Raw genomic sequence first — 20238 nt, 5'->3', positions numbered from 1 at the left:
CCTCCAGAACTTAACTAAATCAGACACTATTCTCTTGGTTTTTATTTTTTTCAAAATGCATGTATGTTTCCTAAGTGAATCTAGGCACTTCTTTTCTGCCTCCAAAGAAATGGAAGATGTGTGTGAAAATTACTGCAAAAGGGAGGCTCTGGACAAATAACTGCGGCAGTTCATTGGATTTAATCTGTTTTAAGCAGATATCACCAAATGAATTCACTATGTGATTCCATTAGACAGGCTGTACTGAAGATTTAAGCCCTCTGAGCTCTCCCTGTTAATCATTCCCAATAGATACACAACTAACGCAATGTAAACTATTGCTTCTTTGCCACCTATGGTTTGGTGTATTGCAGCAAAGGTGGGCGAAGAGTTTGAAAAATTAATAGCAGAGGACAGGTTTTGATTTGTAATCAGGCCAGAAACCTCGACAAGACAGAATGGAAAGTGGAAGAGAGAAACCTCTGTCATTAGGGCACCAATTTGGCTCTCTTTGGCTCTGCAATAGAACCATAGAAAAGTTACAGCACAGAAGGAGGCCATTCAGCCCATCTTGTCCATGCCAGCCCAATGACACCCAAGTGCCCTTTCTAATCCCACCTTCCTGCACTCGACCCATAGCCCTGCAGCTTACAGCACTTTAGGTGCAGATCCAGGTGCATTTTAAAAGAGTTTAGAGTTTCTGCCTCCACCACCAACTTGGGCAGTGAATTCCAGACACCAACTACCCTCTGTGTAAAAAAGTTCTTCCTCATGTCCCCCCTATACCTTCAGCCACTTATCTCGAATCTATGTCCCCTGGTTCTAGAATTCTCCATCAAGGGAAATAATTTTATCCTGTCCACTCTACCTATTCCCCTCATAATTTTGTACACCTCAATCAAGTCACCTCTCAGCCTTCTTTGTTCGAAGGAAAATAACCCCAACCTATCCAGTCTCTCCTCGTAGCTCCACTTTTCTAACCCTGGCAACATTCTTGTAAACCTCCTCTGCACTCTCTCCAGAGATTTATGTCCTTCCTGTAATGTGGTTACCAGAACTGCACACAATACTCCAGTTGTGGCCTCATCAGTGTTTTATACAATTCCAACATTATATCCTTACTTTTATATTCTATACCTCTGCCATTGAAGGAGAGCATTCCATATGCCTTCTTTACAACCTTGTCTACTTGAACTGCTGCCTTCAGGGACCTGTGTACTTGTACGCCAAGATCTCACGGTTCATCTACCCCTCTTAGTATATTCCCGTTTATTGTGTAATCCCTGTAACTGTTTGACCTCCCTAAATGTATGACCTCACACTTCTCTATGTTAAAATCCATCTGCCACTTTACCGCCCACTCCATTAACCCATCTATGCTTTAACAATCCTCAGTTCTCCTTTCTCTGTCTCCTCCGGAAATGGATCCAATTTTCTGTACTTCCTTAAACTTCCTGTCTTGTAATAACGTCCAGTTCCAAGCTTCTCCGGATTTCGGTGAAATTAACATTCTTTGGAGAAGTGTGAGACAGAAGTGGGAGGGGAGGGGAGGAGAAAAATTATTAAAAATAAAGAAATAGAAACGTGAGTGTGAATTAATAAATTCACAAAATAGTGGAAATCAGTATCCCACTGCCCCCATACTACAGTCAAACCATATTCACCAATCTACAATTCATATTAAGAAAATATTCTTGAACTTTCCGTGTGCAGCAAATTCTTCTCATACGTTAAGGCCAGGATTTTCCAGCTCCATCACAGGCAGGACCCGCCGCAGGCAAGGCGGTGCCCCAGCCAGAAGTCCATTGACTCGCGGCGGGACCAGGAGATCATGGTGGCGGGCGGCGGGGGGGCACAGAAAATCCTACCGGAAGTGCTGCCAGCAGATGAAAAGACAAAAAGAACTACAGCAAGAAGCACAGCCTCTTCCAGCTAAACCAAAACACACCACCAAGGCGGAACTCCGACTGTTACCAGAATACAGACAACATCACTGTGCACACCAGGGTGGTAGCCAGCTCCCATGGCACAACACTCCCCTCCGTACCCCCAACCCCAACAAAATCAATAAAAATCAATGGCAAGTTACTGGAAAATGTGGATCATTTTCCATATCATGGGAGTCTCCTCTCAACGTAGGCAGGCATTGATGACAAAATTCTTCACTGCCTCCAATGTGCCAGCTCAGCCTTCAGCTGACTGAGGAAAAGAATACTTGAAAATGAGAATCTCAAACTCGGGACCAAGGTCATGGTTTACAAGCAGCGGTGTTTCGCACCCTCCTATATGCTTCGGAGACTTGGACAACCTACAATGGACACCTCAGAGAACTGGAGAAGCACCAGCAGTGCTTTCACAAGATCCTCCAAATTCATTGACAAGAAAGACGGTCCAACAGCAGCATCCTCTCCCAAGCCAACATGCGTAGAATCGATGCGCCAATCACACAAAACCACTCACGGGCATGTCGTACACCGGACTCCCAAAGTAACTGCTCGACTTGGAACTTGGTCACAACAGGAGTCTCCTAGGAAAACAATGGAATCACTTTAGGGATGTCTTCAAGACATCCATGAAGAGGTCAAACATCCACGCTAACTCATGGGAGTCCTTGGTTTGTGACCAACCGAAATGGAGAAGGTTCATTCAGGAAGACACCAGTCCTTTGTCAGAAACATGCATAGGTGAAGCCAAGGCAACAGAGAGAGTGCACAAACCTCCCAAAAACTCATCTGTCCGACCCTTCAAGCACCTCCTGCCCCACATGTGGCAGAGTCTGCAGGTCACACACTGGACTTATCAGTCATCACAGAATCCATCAAGCCAGAGTGGATTCAATTCATCCTCACTCCAGAGGGACTGATGAAGTCACATTGGGTGGTAACCTTTATGTGACCCCATACTTTCAATAGAATGGAAATCAATTGGATTTTACATGAGGATAGTGAGCCAGGTTATTGCCCAGTTGTAAATTGCCTCTAGTATTCTTTTATAGCTTCAGGCATAATAAGGCAGCTTCATTTTCTTCCATTTCTAACAATGCCTTCAATTCTTAGATTGCAAAGCACCAGCAACACAGGAGTAGAACAGCAGTTTGATTACACACCTCACGTATTCAACCAGCACCTCACAATGTGTAGATTTTTGCACATGTATTAAAAATGTTTGATACTGGAATTTGTTTTTCCCACATTATTAGGTAAGAAAGTCAACAACAATTTGCATAAAACCACTCACCTAGCCATTTGTTTGTACGCTTCTTCGGCCACTGCGAAGATATGGGGGTCCATGTCCCCCATGTTCTGTCCACTATAAGCTTGAATGACATCTTCTCCATAAATTGGCAACTGTTCATAGGGATTGATAGCAACCAGCACAATACCTAGAAACATAGAACATCACTATAACACATCCAAAGATCAAGTGCACTATCATTTTCACTTCTGCAGTCTGCATGCAAATCTCATCCAGACCAATAAGCCAGACAGTCTCTGGCTGCTGGCTGGAATGATTTAAAGAGACAAGGGTTGGTGACACTAGGCACAAAAATGGATACAGAGATAAAAGCGAAGAACTGCGGATGCTGGAAATCCAAAACAAAAACAGAAACAGACATACCTGGAAAAACTCAGCATGTCTGGCAGCATCGGCGGAGAACAGCACAGTTGACATTTCGAGTCCTCATGACCCTTCAACAGAACTAAGTAAATATAGGAAAGGGGTGAAATATAAACTGGTTTAAGGAGGTGGGGGGGGGGGGGGGGGGGGGGGGGGGGGGGGGTGAGGGGGCAGGCGCGGTTGTTGGGACAAGAAGCCAGTAATAGGTGGAGATAACCAAACGATGTCACAGACAAAAGGACAAAGAGGTGTTGAAGGTGGTGATATTATCTAAAGGAATGTGATAATTAAGAGTAGAAAGCAGGACAAAATTAGGTACAGATAGACCGAGTGGGGGTGGGGTGGGGTGAAGGAATACAAAAAAGGCTAAAAGGTAGAGATAAACAATGGGTGGAAATACATTTAAAAATAATGGAAATAGGTGGGAAAAGAAAACTCTATATAAGTTATTGGAAAAAACAAAAAGAAGGGGAAAGAAACAGAAAGGGGGTGGGGATGGAGGAGAGAGTTCATGATCTAAAATTGTTGAACTCAATATTCAGTCCGGAAGGCTGCAAAGTGCCTAATCGGAAGATGAGGTGCTATTCCTCCAGTTTGCGTTGAGCTTCACTGGAACAATGCAACAAGCCAAAGACAGACATGTGGGCATGAGAGCAGAGTGGAGTGTTGAAATGGCAAGCGACAGGGAGGTCTGGGTAATGCAAGCTCCAACAACTCATCGACAACAACACCCATCCAGGACCCTCCACCCCTGCCTGTCCCTCTGTCCCCATCCCGTCTTCCAATCCCAGCCCCGGCCGTGTATTCACTATACCCCCTGACGTTCCCCTCTCCAACACTGAATGTTCAGTGCTCAGCAAAGGACTTAGTTTCATACCCTTATGCCCTCATCTCAATGAATTGCGGGCCCGGCATGATGCTGAACTCTTCTACCGCCGACTTCGTCTCCGTGCTCACTTCTTTGGGCAGGAGTCCTCTCCCCGTTCCACATTCAAAGGATCATCCTCCGCCATTTCCACCAACTCCAGCATGATGCCACCACCAAACACATCTTCCCTTCACCCCCCCTTGGCGGCATTCCGTAGGGATCATTCTATCCATGAAACCCTGATCCAGAACTCCACCACCCCCTACTCCTCAACCCCCTCCCACGACACCTTCCCATGCAACCGCAGAAGATGCAATACCTGCCCCTTCACTTCCTCTCTCCTCACTGTCCAAGGGCCCAAACACTCCTTTCAAGTGAAGCAGCATTTCACTTGCACTTCCCCCAACTTAGTCTACTGCATTCGTTGCTCCCAGTGCGGTTTCCTCTACATTGGAGAGACCAAACGCAGACTGGATGCCGCTTTGCAGAACACCTTCGGTCTGTCTGCAAGCATTACCCAGACCTCCCTGTCGCTTGCTATTTCAACACTCCACCCTGCTCTCTTGCCCACAGGTCTGTCCTTGGCTTGCTGCATTGTTCCAGTGAAGCTCAACGCAAACTGGAGGAACAGCACCTCATCTTCCGACTAAGCACTTTACAGCCTTCCGGACTGAATATTGAGTTCAACAATTTTCGATCATGAACTCTCTCCTCCATCCCCACCCCCTTTCCGTTTCTTCCCCCTCCTTTTTGTTTTTTCCAATAATTTATATAGATTTTTCTTTTCCCTATTTCCATTATTTTTAAATGTATTTCCACCCATTGTTTATCTCCACCTTTTAGCCTTTTTTGATTCTTTCACCCCACCCCCACTCGAGCTATCTGTACCTTGTTTGTCCTGCTTTCTACTCTTAATTAGCACATTCCTTTAGGTAATATCACCACCTTCAACACCTCTTTGTCCTTTTGTCTGTGACATCTTTTGGTTATCTCCACCTATTACTGGCTTCTTGTCCCAACAATCCCTCCCCCCCCACCTTAAACCAGCTTATATTTCACCCCTTTCCTATTTTTACTTAGTTCTGTTGAAGGGTCATGAGGACTCGAAACGTCAACTGTGCTCTTTTCCGCCGATGCTGCCAGACCTGCTGAGTTTTTCCAGGTATTTATGTTTCTGTTTTGGTTTTTGACAAAAATGGATAAATGTTTTATTTCCAGTAACAGCATCTGTACCCTTAATGGTTTAAAGTACTTTTTCCAGTAGAAGAAAATAACACATTGGCTGTAAATTTCTTAAATTGTTTTTGAGAAACCATTGTTATTGTTGCTATAGACATCCTTGAGTATGTTGCTTTTTGTGCAGCATTGGCAAGATCATTCTACATAGAAACAGAAAAAAAACAGGAGCAGGAATAGATCATTCGGCCCTTCGAACCTACTCCAACATTCAATATGATCATGGCTGATCCTGTATCTCAATGCCATTCTCTCACCCTCTCCCTATACCCCTTGATGCCTTTAGAGTCCAGAAATCTATCTATCTCTTTCTTAACTATATTCAGTGATACACAGCCTTCTGTGGTAGAGAATTCCACAGGTTCACCACCCTCGAGTGAAGAAGTTTCTCTTCATCTCAGCCCTAAATGGCAACCCTGTATTCTGAGATTGTGACCCCTTGTTCTAGACCCCTCAGCCAGAAGAAATATCATCCCTGCATCCAGTCTGTCCAGCCCTGTCAGAATTTTATACATTTCAATGAGGCCCCGTCTCATTTTCTAAACTCCAGTGAATACAGGCCCAGTTAATCCAATCTCTCTTCATACAACAATCCTACCATCCTAGCAATTGGTCTGGTGAATCTTTGTTGCACTCCCTCTACAGCAAGTATATACTCTCTTAGGTAAGGAGACCAAAACGGCACACAGTACTCCAGATGTGGTCTCACCAAGGCCCTGTACAGCTGCAGTAAGGGATCAAGCTTGGGTAAATGTGGCAAATCAAGGGATAAATTCAAGGCAGGAGACCATAATCGTAATATGGGAAATGAGGGTCATAGAATAGCAGGAAGGAACAGAGAGAGATAAAACATTGATGGTGCACATTTAAGTAAATAAATGCGATCTGATAGCCATTATGGAGACATGGCTGCAGGATGAGAAGGATTGGGTCCTGAACATTGAGGGATATATGACCTTCAAAAATAATAGGAAGCTGGGTAAAGGTGAAGGGGAATTCAAGGATTGCACTGGTGCAATTAGCTAGAAATGACCTTGGTTCAGGAGATCAGGATGTACAATCAGTTTCGGTGGAGATGAGAATAGTAGGGAAAAGAAGTCACTAGTGGGAGTGATCAACAGACTGCCTAACAGTAATGACAAAGTAGTACAAAGTATAGATGAAGAAATATTGAGTGCTTGTGATAAAAGGGACAGCAGAAATTATGGGTGATTTTCATCTACATGTAAACTGGATAAATCAGATTGGCAATAGTAGCTTGGTGAAGAGGTCATAGAATGCTTTCGAAGTAGTTTTTTTTTTAAGAGCAACACGTTCTAGAACCAACCAGAGAGCAGGTTATATTAGACTTGGTATTGTGTAATGTGATAAGGCATTGGTAGCAGCAGCCACAACATGCTTGAATTTTACATCCAGTTTGAAAGGGAAAAGAGTGGATCTAAGACTAGTAGTTTAAACCTAAATGAGGGCATCAATGTGGATAGGAAAGCTGAGCTAGCTGAAGTGAACTGGGATACTAGGCTAGAGAATAGATCAATAGAGAATCAATGAGAGACATTTAAGGGGATATTTCAGAATACTCAGAATAAGTACATTCCGACTATAAAGAAAAATTCTAAGGAGAGGACCCACCATCCAAGATTAACTAAAAAAGTTAAGGAAAGCATCAAACTTAAGGAAAAAGCAAATAACTTGAGCAAAATTGAGTGGCACATGATTGATCAGAATATAAAGAATGGCAGAGAATGATTAAAAGGTTAATCAGGGGAAAGAAATTAGAGTATGAGAGGAAGCTAGCTAGAAATGTAAAAGCGGATAGCAAGAGTTTCAACAGGTATTTAAAAAGGAAAAAGAGTAAGTAAAGTGAGTGTTGGTCCTCTAGAGAGTGACAGTGGGGAGTTAATAGTAGATAATAAGGAAATGGCGGATGAAATGAACAAATACTTTGTTTCTGACACAAAGATTGGCCGGGTGGTTAACAGTGAGGTTGAATGTCTTGGGCTACAGGAAGATATAGATGGGATGGTCAAATGGGCAGATAAGTGGCAGATGGAATTTAACTCTGAAAACTGTGAGGTGATACACTTTGGAAGGAGTAATTTGACAAGGAAGTATTCAATGAATGGCATGACGCTAGGAAGTTCTGAGGAACAAAGGGACCTTGGCATGTGTGTCTATAGATCTCTGAAGGCGGATGGGCATGTTAGTGGGGTGGTGAAAAAGGCATATCGGACACTTGCCTTTATCAATTGAGGCATTGATTACAAAAGTAGGGAGATCATGTTGGAGTTATATAGAACCTTGGTGAGACCACAGCTGGAGTACCGTGTGCAGTTCTGACCAACAGATTATGGGAAGGGTGTGATTGCACTGGAAGGGATGCAGAGGAGATTCACCATGATGTTGCCTGGGATGTAACATTTAAGTTATGAAGAGAGGTTGGATAGACTTGGGTTATTTTCGCTGGAGCAAAGAAGACTGAGGGGCGACCTGATTGAGGCGTACAAGATTATGAGGGACATGGAGAGGGTGGATAGGGAGCAGCTGTTTCCCTTAATTGAAGGGTCAGTCACGAGGGGACATAAGTTCAAGGTGAGGGGCAGAAGGTGTTGGGGAGGGGATGTGAGGAAAAACTTTTTTACCCATAGAGTGGTGATGGTCTGGAATGTGCTGCCTGGAAGGGTGGTGGAGGCGGGTTGCCTCACATTCTTTAAAAAGTACCCGGATGAGAACTTGGCACATCATAACATTCAAGGCAATGGGCCAAGTGCTGGTAAATGTGATTAGGTAGGTATGTCAGTTTCTCATGTGTTGGTGCAGACTCGATGGGTTGAAGGGCCTCTTCTGCACTGTGTGATTCTGTCTTCACAATAGAGGGTATAAAAAACTTTCCAGTAATAGCTGTAAAACAGGAGGTGGAAGGGAGAGGGGAACGGGGAACTTGGTGAAATTACAATCACTAAGGAAGCAGTACTGAGCAAACTGATGGAGTTGTGGGCTGACAAATCTTTGGGTACTGATGAACTTCATCCTAGATCTTAAGAGGTGGCTAATGAAGTAGTCGATGCATCAGTGTTCATTTTCCAAAATTCGCTAGATTCTCAAAAGGTTCCATCAGACTGGAAAGTAGAAAATATAATCCTTCTCTTCAAGAAGGGAAGGAGACAGAAAACAGGAAACTATAGGCCAGTTAGCTTAACGTCTGTTGTGGGGAAGGTGTTAGAATTGATCATTAAGGAGGTTATAGCTGGGCACTTAGAAAACTCATGGTAATCGGGAAGAGTCAGCATGGTTTTGTGAAAGGAAAATCATGTTTAACCAATTTATTTAAGTTTTTTGAAGGAGTAACGTGCACTGTGGTTAAAGGTGAGCCTATAGATGTGCTGTACTTGGATTTCCAGAAGGCATTTGATAAGGTGCCATATCAAAGGTTATCGCAGAAAATAAAAGCTCATAGTGTCGCGGGTAACATATTAGCCTGGACAGCAGATTGGCTGGCTGGCAAAAAAAAAACAGTATGCATAAATAGGTCTTTGTCTAATTAGCAGGATGTGATGCATGGAGTCCCATAGGGGTCTCTGCTTGGGCCTCAACTTTTTATAATTTACATCAATGACTTAGATGAGGGGAGCAATGGCATGGTAACTAAATTTGCAGACGACACAAAGATAGGTAGGAAAGTGTGTTATGAAGAAGACATAAGGAGTTTGCAGATGGATATAGATAAGTTGAGCGAATGGGAAAAAATTTGGCAGATGGAGTATAATGTGGGAAAATGTAAAGCTGTTCACTTAGGCAGGAAGAATATAAAAGCAGAGCATTACTTAAATGAACAAATGCTGCAAAATTCCGAGGTGCAGAGGGATCTAGGCATCCTCATACATGAGTCACAAGAAGTTAGTATGCAGGTACAGCATGTAATCAAGACTAATGGAATGCTATCCTTTATTTCAAGAGGAATAGATCATAAAAGTAAGGATATTATGCTTCAGTTGTACAAGGCATTGGCGAGACCGCATCTCGAATACTGTGTGCAGTTTAGTCTCCTAATTTAAGGAAGGATGTAAATGCATTGGAGGCTGTATAAAGGATGTTTACTAGGTTGAAACCTAGTTGAAAGCAGGTTGTCTTATGAGGGAAGGTTAGACAGACTGGGCTGTTTCCACTGGAGATTAGGAGAGTGAGGGGTAATTTGATTGAAGTATATTGAAGTATACAAGATCCTGACCAGTAAGATAAAAGCAAAATTCTGCGGATGCTGGAAATCTAGAACAAAAACAAAATACAAATATACCTGGAAAAACTCAGCAGGTCTGACAACATCTGCGGAGAGGGATACAGTTGACATTTCGAGTCCGTATGGCCCTTCATCAGAACTAACACATATAGAAATGTGATGAAATATAAGCTGGCACAAGTGGGTGGGACGGGAGAGCTCAATAGGGGGCCAGTGATAGGTGGAGGCCAAGAAGAGACTGCCAAAGACGTCATAGACAAAAGGACAAAGGGGTGTTGACAGTGGTGATAGTATCTAAAGGATGTGCTAATGGGGACATTAAGGGAAGCAAGCTAGTGGCAGCTGGTCCTAGTGAGGGTGGGGTGGGAGGAAGGGATCGAATTAGGCTAAAAGGTGGAGATGAAACAATAGATCGAAATAAATTTTAAAATAGTAGGGAAAAGAATAAAATATAGTGTAAAAAAAATTATAAATTATTGGAAAAGGGGGGGATCGGAAAGGGGGTGGGGATGGAGGAGAGAGTTCATGATCTGAAATTGTTGAACTCAATATTCAGTCCGGAAGGCTGCAAAGTGCCTAGTCAGAAGATGAGGTGCTGTTCCTCCAGTTTGCGTTGAGCTTCACTGGAACACTGCAGCAAGCCAAGGACAGACATGCGGGCATGAGAGCAGGATGGTGTGTTGAAATAGCAAGCGACAGGGAGGTCTGGGTCATGCTTGTGGACAGACCGAAGGTGTTCCACAAAGTGGTCACCCAGTCTGCATTTGGTGTCTCCGATGTAGAGGAGACCACATTGAGAGCAGCAAATGCGGTAGACTAAATTGAGGAAAGTGCAAGTGAAGTGCTGCTTCACCTGCCCCTTTACTTCCCCCCTCCTCACCATCCAAGGGCCCAAACACTCCTTTCAATAGTATACACAAGTAAGGATGGAATGTTTCCTTCCCATAAAGGACATCATTGAAATAGTTGGGCTTCTGTGACAAGTTGATAGTTTCATGATCAGTTGGCAGCTTTTTGTTTTAAAACCTCCGGATTTATTTGCGAAAACTAAATTCATGTTCTCAAACTGCCATTGTGGAATTTGATATTCCCTGGATTATTAATCCAAGTATGTGGATTACTAGTCCAGGAACATAACTGTTATGCTATATTATAAGCCTGGGTCTGCACTTGAAGTGCAGTAAACTGCAAGGCTACAGACCAGGTGCTGGAAAGTGGGATTAAAATGGCACAGCTAGTTTTTCTGTCTCTGTCTCTTTTTTGGCCAGTGTAGACATGATGGGCTGAATAACCTCTGTGCCATAACTATTCTATGATCCTATGAACCCTGATAGTGAATAGCAGCAAGCTATTTCACTATTAGTAACAGCACAGAAGAACCAATTGTGCCCTCACCCATAATCAACACCAGCCCACTTTAAAGCCTGAGTCACTTAATTGTAATTAGGAGTTGAAATACTACTCAATTTTTTCCTTCCTAACCCAAGACCAATTGGAAAGCTTTGAATACCATAGATGCAGGGTTGAACTAAGTCACCAGACAGCAGATTAAAATTTGTGAACTTTTTGGTAAACAATGGCTCACATATTTACAAGATAAACTCACTTGAGTCATTGGAGGGAGTGAAAAATAATTTACTTCTACTTGACTCCTCTGCCTGCCCTGCCCTGAGACAGTGCCAACTAAATTCATACATCAACAATTTGACATCTTGAACCAACATTTCACTTTTCCTGTCCGTGGCAGGAAGTGCCTCATCTTACTTGCACCAACAGGGAAGCCTACCTACCCGTCACTCTTGCTCTGATTACTATTTTTTTTACTCACCACAGTACGTGTATATGGCATTGGACTCGAGGAAGCGGACCTTTAAGTTATGGAGCACTGCAGGTTCATGTAGATAACTGAGAGCAGTCAGATCATTCTCACCAACCAGAATATCAGGATTGCGCAGGAAAGGTAACTGCTCTGCCTTTGAGTTGATGGGATACTCAAGCGGCTGCAGAAAAAGCAGGAAACAATGAAAGAACAAAAAGCACATTCAATAAAGAGACTTCACAGCCAGCAGAATACAATGATACATCAACCTTTTGTAACCTAGTAATATATCAATCGAGGCATAGATTACAAAAGTAGGAAGGTCATGTTGGGGTTGTATAGAACCTTGATGAGGCCACAGCTGGAGTACTGTGTGCAGTTCTGGGCGCCACATTATAGGAAGGGTGTGGTTGCACTGGAGGGGGTGCAGAGGAGATTCACCATGATGTTGCCTGGGATGAAACATTTAAGTTATGAAGAGAGGTTGGATAGACTTGGGTTATTTTCATTGGAGCAGAGGAGACTGAGAGGCGACCTGATCGAGGTGTACAAGATTAAGAAGGGTATGGACAGAGTGGATAGGGACTAGCTATTCCTCTTAGTAGAAGGGTCAGTCACGAGAGGACATAGGTTCAAGGTGATGGACATGAGGTCTAGGGGGGATGTGAGGAAAAACCTTTTTACTCAGAGGATTGTGATGATCTGGAATGCGCTGCCTGGGAGGGTGGAGGAAGTGGGTTGCCTCACATCCTTTAAAAAGTACTTGAATGAGCACTTGGCACCTCATAACGTTCAAGCCTATGGGCCACGTGCTGGTAAATGGGATTAAATAGGTAGGTCAGGTGTTTCTCACATGTCGGTGCAGACTTGATGGGCCAAAGGGCCTCTTCTGCACTGTGTGATTATGTGATATCGCTGCAACATCTTGGATGATCCAGATCTGCTGGAAGCCTAGTGCCAAGCCCTAACAACAGTGGTAATTTTAGAAGTGGATATACACTATATATGGAATTTATTTTCCAGGTGATACTTGAGGTAGCCTCTCTCCAAAAATGTTGATTTTTCACACCATTTGGAGCAGTTTTCTTCCCCCAGAAATAGTCATATTTTCTGATGTATGCTACTTTACAGTAATGAATATATACAGAAAACAATGGTATTGTTGAATTGTGTATTGTAGAAATCTATTTAGCAAAAGAGATCCCTTGTTCTATCCCTCCACCGCCACCATCCTTAACTTCACAGAGAGCACAATGCTAAGAGGGTTTCTCCAAATCATGTTGTGGATAAACTAGAAGCTTGTCCAATTTGGCCAAGATGAAAACCATCCTGTTCAGCTCCTGCCAAAACTTCAAACCCTGAACTCTTTCCAATCACCCTCACTGGCTATTCACTCAGACCAAGCCCAAAAGGTGCACAACCATGACCAAAATTGAACTGGACCAGCCATACAAATTCTGTGGCTACAAGAGTAGGTCAGAGGCTGGGAATTCTGCAGCGAGTAACTCACCTTCCAATTCCCCAAATCCTGTTACCATCGACAAGGCACAAATCAGGAGTGTGTTGGGATGCTCTCTACGTACCTGGGTGAGTACAGGTCCAACAACACTCAGGAAGCTTGACACCATCCTGGACAAAGCAGCCCATTTGATTGGCACCCAATCCACCATCGTCAACATTCACTCCTTCAATCATCGACATACAGTGACAACAGTGTGCACCGTCTACGAGATGCACTGAAACAACTCACCAGTGCTCCTTCAACAGCACCTTTCAAACCCGCGACCTCTACCACAAAGACATGGGACCATCATCACCTGCAAATTCCCCTCCAAACCACTCACCATCCTGACTTGGAAATATATCGCTGTTCCTTCACTGTTGCTGGGTCAAAATCCTAGAACTCCCTCCCTAACAGCACTGTGGGTGTACCTATACCACATGGACTGCGCCACCTTCTCAAGGTAATTAGGGATGGGCAATAAATACTGGCCCCTACCCCGTGAAGGAATGAAAATTAAACTTCAGTGCCTATTTGATTCACAGGGTTTCAAAACCCAAATCTTATACACCACCAAGATCAACTATTTTATCTCGATAACATTACCCTCATCCATCCTTGCCTCATCATCGCCACTGTTGAAAACCTCAACTACAACTTTGTCAGCACCAAACACAATGTTTTCAATGCTCTTCATGACACCACCAAGCACCACACAGAATAAAACTTAGCAGCCAGGGTCATGACTGAGACATTGGGGGAGGTGGTGGAGAAGCAGGAGGAAATTATTCCTTCAAAGAGGTTGTGCCAATTGGCAGATTGGGGAGCTAATACTCAGCACAGACAGCCAAGGGAGAAGTGGAGGTTATAAGGCAACCATTTGCTTTCCTCTCTCTGGAAGCAGGTTTGAGTCTGAAATAATTGAAATTATTGTGCCAAAGGCTAAAATTTGCATAATTTATTACTGTGATGCTACAAAGAGGAATAGAGGATTGACTGAATCTCACTAGAAAATTATGTTCTGTTAATTCTTTTATTTTATGTAAAAATAATTTAACTTGTTAATATAGAACTGGCTTTATATCACTAGCGTGCACATCAGTCTGCCTCCCAAAAGATAGAAGAAAAGTACACGGCAGCAAATCTAAAATCACATTATCCAGTACACAAGAGGAATCTGGTTGTTACAGTCCACAAGCTATGTTAACTAGATACTTAGCGATAAAGTAACTCTGCAGGTCATAGAGTTTGCAAGACCAGCTTATGGGAGTGAATCTGAGAATGGGCAGTGGTCCCAAAATTGGAACAAGTTCACACAAATATGTGAATGATAAGTTGATGAGATCCAAGCATAATTCATCCCTTCATAGTAAATGAGTGGAAAATGTAGCCCATTAATTTGTTCAACTCTGTCACATATCTCAGCCTCCTAACAAGAAGTATAATCTCCACTGCATAGAACCATAGAAAAGTTACAGCACAGAAGGAGGCCATTCGGCCCATCTTGTCCATGCCAGCCCGAGGATACCCAGGTGCCCTTTCTAATTCCACCTTCCTGCACCTGGCCCATAGCCCTGCAGTTTACAGCACTTTACGTGCAGATCCAGGTACTTCTTAAAAAAGTTTAAAGTTTCTGCCTCTACCACCAACTTAGGCAGCAAATTCCAGACACCCACTACCCTTTGCGTAAAAAAGTTCTTCCTCATGTCCCCTCCTACACCTTCTGCCACTTATCTTAAATCTATGTCCCCTGGTTCTAGAATTCTCCAACAAGGGAAACAATTTTATCCTGTCTATCTATCTATTCCCCTCATAATTTTGTACACCTCAATCAAGTCACCTCTCAGCCTTCTTTGTTCGAAGGAAAATAACCCCAACCTATCCAATCTCTCCTCATAGCTACTCTTTTCTAACCCTGGCAACATTCTTGTAAACCTCCTCTGCACTCTCTCCAGAGCTATTACGTCCTTCCTGTAATGTGGTGACCAGAACTGCACACAATGCTCCAGTTGTGGCCTCACCAGTGTTCTATACAATTCCAACATTATATCCTTACTTTTATATTCTATACCTCTGCCAATGAAGAAGAGCATTCCATATGCCTTCTTTACCACCTTGTCTACTTGAACTGCTGCCTTCAGGGATCTGTGTACTTGTATGCCAATATCTCTCACTTCATCTACCCCTCTTAGTATATTCCCATTTATTTTGTAATCCCTGTAACTGTCTGACCTCCATAAATGCTTGACCTCACCCTTCTCTATGTTAAAATCCATCTGTCACTTTACCGCCCACTCCACTAACCCATCTATATCGTTTTGGAGATTATGGCTATCCTCTGCACTATCCACTACTCGGTCATTCTTTGTGTCATCTGCAAATTTCCCAATTGATCACGTCCAAATCATTAATATATATCACAAACAGCAAGAGTCCCAACACCGAACCCCGTGGAACATCACTTGAGATAACTTTCCATTCGCAAGGACATCCATCGACCATTACCCTATGTTTCCTGTTACAAAGCCAACCTTTTATCCAGTTTGCCACATTACCCTGAATCCCATGGGCTTTCACTTTCCTAACCAATTTGCTATGTGGGACCCTGTCAAATGCCTTGCTAAAATCCATGTACACAACATCCACTGCGCTACCTTCATCAGCCCTTTTTGTCACTTCTTCAAAGAATTCAATCAAATTTGTGAGGCAAGAGCTTCCTTTAACAAATGCATGCTGACCATCCCTGACTAGTCCATGCCTTTCCACATGACAGTTAATCCTATCTCTCAGGATTGATTCTACTAATTTGCTCACCACCGATGTAAGACTAACTGGCCTACAATTGTTTGGCATTTCCTTTGATCCCTTTTTAAACAATGGAACTATGTTTGCATTTCTCCAGTCCTCCGGTACCTTGGAAAATCATCCTCAGAGCATCTGCTATCTCCTCCCTGACTTCCTTCAGCAGCCTCGGAAACAATCCATCTAGCCCTGGTGACCCTTCCCACAGCCTCCGCATCTACATACAAGTTTTCATCTTCATCTCTGATAGGTCCCACTTTTTCCTTAACTAACCTTTTAGCATTAATGTATTGGTAAAACATCTTTGGGTTATCTTTAACTTTACTTGCTAATCTTTTTTCATGCCCTCTCTTTGAATTTCTTATTTCCTTTTTTACTTCATACCTGCACTTCCTATATTCGTCTAGGCTATCTGCAGTGCTTAGTTCTTTGTGCCTATTGTACGCCTTCTTTTTCTGTTTGATCTTCACCTGTATTCCTCTAGACAACCAGGGAAGTCTAGATTTGACAGTACCACTCTTATTTTTGTAGAGGGCATGTCTACGTTGTATAATTAGGATCTCGGTTTTTAGTGCTTCCCACTGTTTTATCCTCCAACAGTGCTGTCCAGTCCACCTCAGCCAAGACCCTTCTCATTTCTGCAACATTTGCCTTCCCCCAGTTCAAGACTTTTACTCCTGCCTTATCTCTGTCTTTTTCCATGGTAATGCTAAATCTAACTGAATTGTGATCACTGTCCCCGATATGGTCGCCAACTGTCACTTCACCCACTTGCCCTTCTTCGTTCCCCAAGACTAGGTCTAGAATTGCATCTCGTCTCGTTGGGTTTGTCACTAATTGGTTGAAAAAGTTTTCCTGGACACACTGCATGAATTTTTCTCCCTCAGTGCCCCTTATATCGTTTGAATCCCAATTGATTTTAGGATAGTTGAAGTCTCCCACTATTTTGCCCCCTAGTTCTTACAAGCAGAAATTTGCCTACATATATTTGTTCTTCTATCTCCCTTTCACTATTTGGGGGTCTGTAGTATACTCCCAGTAACTGTCCCTTTTTCATTTCTAAGCTCAATCCATAAAGCCTCATTTGCTGACCCATTTAATATATCAACATTCCTGATGGTCAGCATTCAGCTGGCATGTTGTATTTATATATAATCAAAAAGTGAAAGATGGGTTGGGAAATGAAACGCTTCCTCAATTGCATCAAGCATGCGAGGCCAGTCCTGCAGACTCCTTACTCTGCCTCAATAATGTGTCTCAACTCCAACCTTTGAAGAGTACACCCTCTGGACCCATGTAATAATCATATATCTACATTATCAATCTTATTTGTCTTTCTAACTGCAACTGACAACTTATCAGTAGTCCTGTACTGTGGACTGATACGCATTAGGAACTGGACTGAGACCACCAGAGCTCCTTCTCATGTAGAACTTGACACTCAGAGAACAGATTGTCTGCATTGGACTTAAACCTAGGTCCTAGAGTTGAAAGGACAGTATGAAAACTAGCATGTCTTTACTTCCCCTTTAAAGCCATAAAAAATGTCCACTTCACAACTTTTATGGCAAAACAAGCAACTGTCAAATGTGAGACTTAATTTCTGCTCTGTATTTTTAAAATTATAGCTCACAAACCATTCTTCCCAAGTGCTGGACTGCTGAGTCAATAAAGCTGCGAACTGATTTTTAACCAGCACTTGTAAGAGCGGTTTGAATCACAGACCTCAACACTTTCAAATATCAATAAGAGGCAAAGGCCAAACATATAAGGACAGACTCAGATTCTGCAATAACCTAGAACACTGAGCTCCTAAAGCTCAGTTACAAAATTGCGACACTGACATGAAACTATTCCAAAAGTTTAAAAGAAAAACTAAGCGATGGACATATAAAATCTAAGGAAATGGCAGCAATTAATTAACATGTAATGTAGAAGGATAAATTAATATTTGTTTGAGATCATTCATCAGACTCCCACCTATTTTTGTTCAGCGTCCTCCCACCTATTTTTGTAACTCTCTGTTATGATGGATTTCATTTTCCTGGCACCCATTGACTCAGTTTCAACATAGACAGACATTCAAATACTATACACTTCTATCCCTTCTACAAGTTGGTCTCCAGACTCTACACTTCTTTATTTCTTCATTAATTAGACGACCTCTATCTACCTTCCTGGCTTGGCTGAATTTATGTTCATCCTAAAGTTTCTCAATTACATGCCTCCTGAATTTTCGACCGAAGGGCTACATCTGAAAAATTAACCCATCTTTCTCCTCATGCTGATCAGTCAGTCTGCATTTTTAAATATTCCCATCATTTTCTATTTTTATTACAAGACCTTACAAGTTTTTGGTTTAAGATTTTTTATCTTAAAGCAATTCTTTTTGTCAAAAATTATCCACCTTCTCAAATCCATCTGGCCTTCACACTAATGCTTCAAGAGAAAAGAAAAAAGAATTTGCATTGATATAGTGCCTTTCATAATCCCATGACGTCTTAAAGTTTTTCATCGACAATAAATCTATTACTGTTATTATGCAAGCAAATGGTGCAGCTAAGTACTACAACTCTTTTTGGTGGTGTTGCAAGAGAGAAGTGCTGGCCAGAACACAGAGAACTATTTTCTCATCTTCAAAAAGTGATCGATCGGCATTAATTGCACTTGCCAGGGCATGCAGATGGGGCTTTGAATTAAAGTAATCTTGCCATACAGCAATCCCTGGAATGGAACCTGAAACCCATCAGACAGAACATTACCAACTACGCCAAATAGCAGGTTAGCAGATGTCCAAGCCTGGGCATTGGTCACCATAAATGTCACGCTGCAGATATTTGCACCTATCAGGAAGCAGTGCACGTCATTTCAGATGTGACTCTTCCTTTCAGTTCTCATCCTGCATGCTACCCTACCCCTCAAAGAACTAGATTGTTCCCTATGTTGTACCAGCCAAAAATTGTGTTGAGGGCTGAGATAAAGACTATGCTCATCCCACAGGATGTTCAAATACTTAGATATATTTTGTAAAAGTTTTATGGGTGATGATGATCTTTGCTTTGATGTTCATTTGTCCCATTGCACAGTCATTTCACTTTTTACCCTCCTCTGCACACAAATATGGAACCTCCTGTGTACAACTTGTGGTGTTTTAGTCATTTGACAATGACATTGTTGTGTTGCAGATATTGTTCAGCTTCCCTCCCTCTTGAAAGGTAAAACTTAGCCAAATTTAGAACCAAGTGCAGTATGTTCAACCTCCAACATATGGCACTGACAGTAAATATTCCTTCTCCTTCCATCACCTCCCTCCAAAGCCAAAGACATACGGACCATTTCATCTTCCAGTTTGAGGTGAAGGATTGCATCATCTTCTTTGTAATCCTTGGTGACTTCTGCTGATCTCCAAACATCCTCTGGATCAGGAATCCAAACCTTTGTGTACTGCAAATAAAATTCAGGCAGATTAGTGTACAAAAAGCATCAAATTACAGGGAGTACTGTGGGTACTCCCACATCACAGTAACCAGGATTGCCTTTTCTGTTAGACTGAAATATAATACAAAGATGATTCTTGTCTGTTTGATCTAACAGAGTGACTACATTCACCGCTGAAGAAAATCTAAATACTAACCAGTCACCCCTTGTGATTTGGCAGCATCTGCGGAGAGGAACACAGTTAACGTTTCGAGTCCATATGACTCTTCAACAGAACTCTTCTGTTGAAGAGTCATACGGACTCGAAACGCTAACTGTGTTCCTCTCCACAAATGCTGCCAGACCTGCTGAGTTTTTCCAGGTATTTTTATTTTTGGATTTCCAGCATCCACAGTTTTTTGCTTTCACCCCTTGTGATTTACCTGGTTTGCTTATCAATGGATTTTTAGAAGAATATATTCTGAGAAAAACCTTGTTGGAATGAGAATTCACACTACCCAAGTATCTCTATGCCCAGGGCTATCTATGGGATCAGCACTTCATTAGTTAAAACAGCTTTCTGCTGATCATGGGGTGCATTGTGTAAACAGGCTTAAGGCAAGGATATCTTCAGGCACGAAGAGGTTTTTGGAATGGTCAAGCCATGTCTGAAATGGTCGGGAATATGTTAATTTGGTCATGTGTGTTCATGGTAATAAAATGGAAAAAATTATGAGGATAATATAACTAAGGTAATAAAA

At 42.5% G+C, this 20238-nt stretch overlaps 1 protein-coding gene across 2 annotated transcripts in view; it reads right to left on the bottom strand.

The window, feature by feature from the left end:
* myo5b (myosin VB) overlaps positions 1-20238 on the bottom strand; it is a 338678-nt gene that overhangs the window by 215036 nt on the left and 103404 nt on the right. For both annotated transcript variants that reach the window (XM_041190990.1, XM_041190998.1), the window contains exons 2-4: positions 19394-19504; positions 11767-11938; positions 3217-3361 (exon numbers count right to left, since the gene is read on the bottom strand). In XM_041190990.1, the coding sequence (XP_041046924.1) occupies positions 3217-3361; positions 11767-11938; positions 19394-19504 (428 nt within the window). The remainder of the gene's footprint in view (positions 1-3216; positions 3362-11766; positions 11939-19393; positions 19505-20238) is intronic.

This window comes from Carcharodon carcharias, chromosome 1 (assembly GCF_017639515.1).
Source record: "Carcharodon carcharias isolate sCarCar2 chromosome 1, sCarCar2.pri, whole genome shotgun sequence".
Classification (NCBI taxonomy): Eukaryota; Metazoa; Chordata; class Chondrichthyes; order Lamniformes; family Lamnidae; genus Carcharodon; species Carcharodon carcharias.
Note: the sequence above shows the minus strand (reverse complement) of the source record. Positions and strands in the feature narration are given on the sequence as shown.